This window comes from Lipotes vexillifer, unplaced genomic scaffold, assembly GCF_000442215.2.
Source record: "Lipotes vexillifer unplaced genomic scaffold, Lipotes_vexillifer_v1.1 scaffold597, whole genome shotgun sequence".
Taxonomy (NCBI): Eukaryota; Metazoa; Chordata; class Mammalia; order Artiodactyla; family Lipotidae; genus Lipotes; species Lipotes vexillifer.
In genome coordinates this window covers 664,331-668,325 of record NW_006797597.1, presented here as the reverse complement: position 1 = coordinate 668,325, position 3,995 = coordinate 664,331, and the positions used below count along the sequence as shown (strand labels likewise).

General features: G+C 47.2%; 1 protein-coding gene across 1 annotated transcript in view; it reads right to left on the bottom strand.

Moving 5' to 3' along the window:
- Window positions 1-2,926, bottom strand: part of ZNF277 (zinc finger protein 277) — a 117,105-nt gene extending 114,179 nt beyond the window's left edge. The window contains exon 1 of the mRNA XM_007469734.1: window positions 2,836-2,926. Within this exon, the coding sequence (XP_007469796.1) occupies window positions 2,836-2,926 (91 nt within the window). The remainder of the gene's footprint in view (window positions 1-2,835) is intronic.
- Window positions 2,927-3,995: the final 1,069 nt, after the last annotated feature.

Below are 3,995 nucleotides of genomic sequence, written 5' to 3'. Positions count from 1 at the left end.
GGGAAAAAAGTTGGCTCTGTCAGAATACTACAATATGGAAGCACAGGTTAACACTTTCAGACGAAATCACTGCCATCGGAAAAATTTCCCCAGTAACATCCCCAAATGTGAGAAATGTTGAGTCTATTACATGTTCTTAATTTTAGGGGACAATATGAAATCCTAGTTACCGTTCAAACGTTTGGAAAGCAAGGGGCTTCCCTGAGAGATGGAGCCTCAGGAAGTCTGGCACACAGACCTCAGGGAAGGTGTACCTGCCTGCATACTGCCCAGTGACTCATTCTAGCAGAGATCTTGTAGAATTGAACAGATTTCTATAAAAAGAATCCCTAGTCCCTTCTGTCCCAGAATATTAAACACACAGATTGACATTTTAATTAGAAATTAGAGGGAAACCTCTTAAAAGAGGCAGTTTTCAAGAAATTAATGATTTTACAGGGAAAGACATACTTGATAGCTGAAGTGGCTGCTTAACAAAAAATATGAATATGCATACTTTTAACATCATTATTTCCACCCAAAATTTGTATCACACTTTGCAGGCTTTGAAAAGAATGTGGATAAAGTCACAGAATGATACATAGGTTATTAAGGGAATTTTTTTTTTAATTTTTAAATTTAATTTATTTTTTTATATAGCAGGCTCCTATTAGTTATCCATTTTATACTTATTAGTGTATATATGTATTATGGGAATTTTTAATGACAACTTTACCTTGTAAGAATGACATAAAAATCAGCCATTAAGCTCTCCCATTGATTGCTACCAATTACTGAGAATACTGATTCTCACTAATCACTGATGGGCAGTTCTGAACCAGAGTGAAGAATTTTTTTGTTACAGATACAGCAAATTCACTGCTCAATGCTTCTGTTGAAAACAAACTGCAACCTAAAATTATGTTTTCTATCAGTTACTCAATTCAATCTAATGGTCATCTAAACAATGATCCTGAATTAATACTGGTCATCACAGCTTAGTAATGATATGGAGAGAAGGACACTCATATTATTACTGGTAGGAATGTCTACACACACCCGTTAAAAGGAAAATCTGACATCACAATTTTAAACATGTGTCACCTTTGACCAAATTCCTCAAGAAATACACACCCGGTGGACAAGGATATGTATATAAAGCTGTTCACTACATCACTGAAAAACTAAAGCTACACTACATGTTCATTAACAGAGGAATGGTTAAAGTATGGGACGTCCATATTATGGAACACTATGGGCACAGTCCTTAAAAAGAATTAACAAATATACTGATAGGGAAGGCTGTCTATAGTAGAACACTGGGAGAAAGACGGTGGCAGATCTTTAAGCTTACATAGAATGATCACTTTTTATTAAAAAAAAATCAAAACCATACAGACGTGTGTCATATATAAAATTTATTAGAAAAAGCACACACCAAACCCCCAAGAGTTGTTACTTTGGGAGTGGGACTGTGTGTGGTGCAGGAACTTTCAGTTTTTTACCTTACACATCTCTGAATGGTTTGAACTGTTTATGATGAAAAGTTTTATAATTTTAAAGTAACTAATGATATTTAAAAGTTATACAATGTTTTTGAAAGGCATACCCAATTTTCTTTTTTATGAGTTAATCTGTGAGATAAATTCACCAAAGATTTCACCTTCAAATGTTAAACTGGTAGCCCTCTGGTACTTTGAGAATATGGAAAACCTTTAACATGTTACTACAAGATAAGAGTTGACTATATGGCCAACCCCAAAATGAACTGTTTAAGGTGTGACTATAACACAATATTTAAGTATGGAGCTTAGCCAAAGATTTCTTTGGTAGAGGTACTGAAATAATTTCAAAGCTAGGGGTTCCATTGATAAGAAGTGGGAAGAAATCTCTGTGCTAAGACAAAAACTTAAGACTAAATGCCAATTTAACCATGAAAGCAAAAACAAAGAAAGAAATTTTTATAAAACCCAACAAGGATGGAGAACCAAATTTAAGCCCCAAACCATGTCCATTAGAAAAAGACATCTAGCTGTGTTACATGAACAAATCAAAAAAGAAGACAGTGGGATGGGGATAGACAGACTAAAGGTAAAAGAATGTGACTAGGAATTCTAAAGGAAATCCCCCTGCAGCTTTCAAAGTGGGATTTTTGCTCTCTACATTGGATCAGAAGACAACTTGAAAGTCAAGTGAAGCCGAAGTAGCTGTGATTATTTTCTCTGGAACCATGACTGCAAATTACCACTTCCCTTCCTCTCGTTCTAAGGACCCAGTCCGGAAGATCTCTCAGGCTCCACATTCAATCCTGGAGAACGCCCGGGGCAGTCAACGAGCGAGGGAGTAAACTGTGAGAGCCACACACACTTTCCCTTCAGAGGTTACTCCAGCCAGCAGTTGAGAAAATCTGTAGAGTGGATAGCAGCGACCAACCAGTCTGCAACTGGAAATCCACCCGAATCAAAATAAAACCTATCTCCCAAGGCCAAACCCAGCAAACCGAGGCAGGGGTAGGGTACTGGCGAGGAAAGAGAGTGGCTAATCCCAGAGTTACAATAACCCACGCACGAACGTGACATGACACACGCCCACTCGGCAGCGAGCGCAAAGGTGGGAGCTCCAAATGTGGGACAGACGCCCAGGGAACTTCCCTGGCTGCGGAGGCTATGGCATCCCATTTTCTCTTCCCTCCCAGACAGCTCCCAACAACTAGCCGCCTCCGACCCCACCCCATCCCGCTGGGCCCTGCCCGAGGTTCCCTCGTGCTCAGGTGGCCTTAGAGCTAGGGTCCGCCCAACAGTCAGCGGCACTCCAGGTCGGAGCGAAAGGAAGACACCTCAGAGGCACCGTACTCACCCTCATAACTGACACCCCCAGTTCCGCCACGGCTGCCATCACCATCCTCCTCTCCTTGGGTAGCAGCCCCCTGTGTCTTGGGAGCAGCCATTACGCGGCTGAGGAAAAAAAAGGGAGGGCTGCGGACAGGCGCGGAACCAATGGAAACGCGATTGGAAATGAACTCCCCATCGACGCGGCGTCTCCTCCACTCCCACGCCGTGCCGTCACTATCTGGGCCAACAGGACGTGGCGAGCGGAACGTATCCCCTCCCCCAGCCGCTAATTCCCCGCCTCCTTCCGGGATGGAGTGGCCCAGAACTACAATTCCCAGGGTGCTGCGGGGGCGCTAGGCAGGGAGGGCTGGAAGAGGCGCTGGCGGGAGGGGGTGCGCCCGAGAGTGCCCCGGCGTGTTCGCTTAGTTCAGTGAATCAGAACAATGACTGCGCCTCCGGGTTCCCGGGAGCGCGTCGGAGGACTGTGAATAGCTACCGCCGGGAGAGCGGCGGGTGGTGCAGCCTCGGCCGCGCGGTGTCAACGCCGGGCTCGGGAGCCTCCAGCGCAGACCTTGCCCAGCGCCTGCAGCCCGCGCGGAGCCGCCGGGCTCCAGCGCTGCAACCGCTACTCGGGAGCTGTGCATTGTTGTGAGTCGGAGAAGGAGCCCGGGGATTCCAAAGCCCGAAGACCCCGGACCCCTCTCTAGCCATGTGGATACCTACGGAGCACGAGAAATACGGCGTGGGTGAGTCTCAGCTGGGCGAACTTTTATTCCGCTCTGGCCAGTGCGTGTGCGTATTTCGCGTCCTTGCCCCCGCGCCCCTCTCTCTCCACCCGGCTGGAAATGCCTAGTCCTAGCATCGCGCTGCGGGTTCGGGGCTTTGCCCAGCCAGCTCCGGGCAGAGGGGTGCGCGCCGGGGTCTCGCGCTTTAACGCCGGATGGGCGCTTCAGGCACCGGCTCCCGGAGGGAGCGCTCGGACGGCTGAGGGGAGCGCGCCGCCAATCCGCCTGCTGCGGGCTCTGCCAGCGGAGTTCGGAGTGGCGACGGGGCGTGTGTATGTCAAGTTGGAAGAGGAGGGCGAACGGCGTTCCTCTCCCTCCTTCTCCTTTCTCCCCAAAGACTGCAAGGGCTGTGACGATTTCCCAGGGTGGAAAGGGAGGCAACAACAATCGCGTAGAGAGA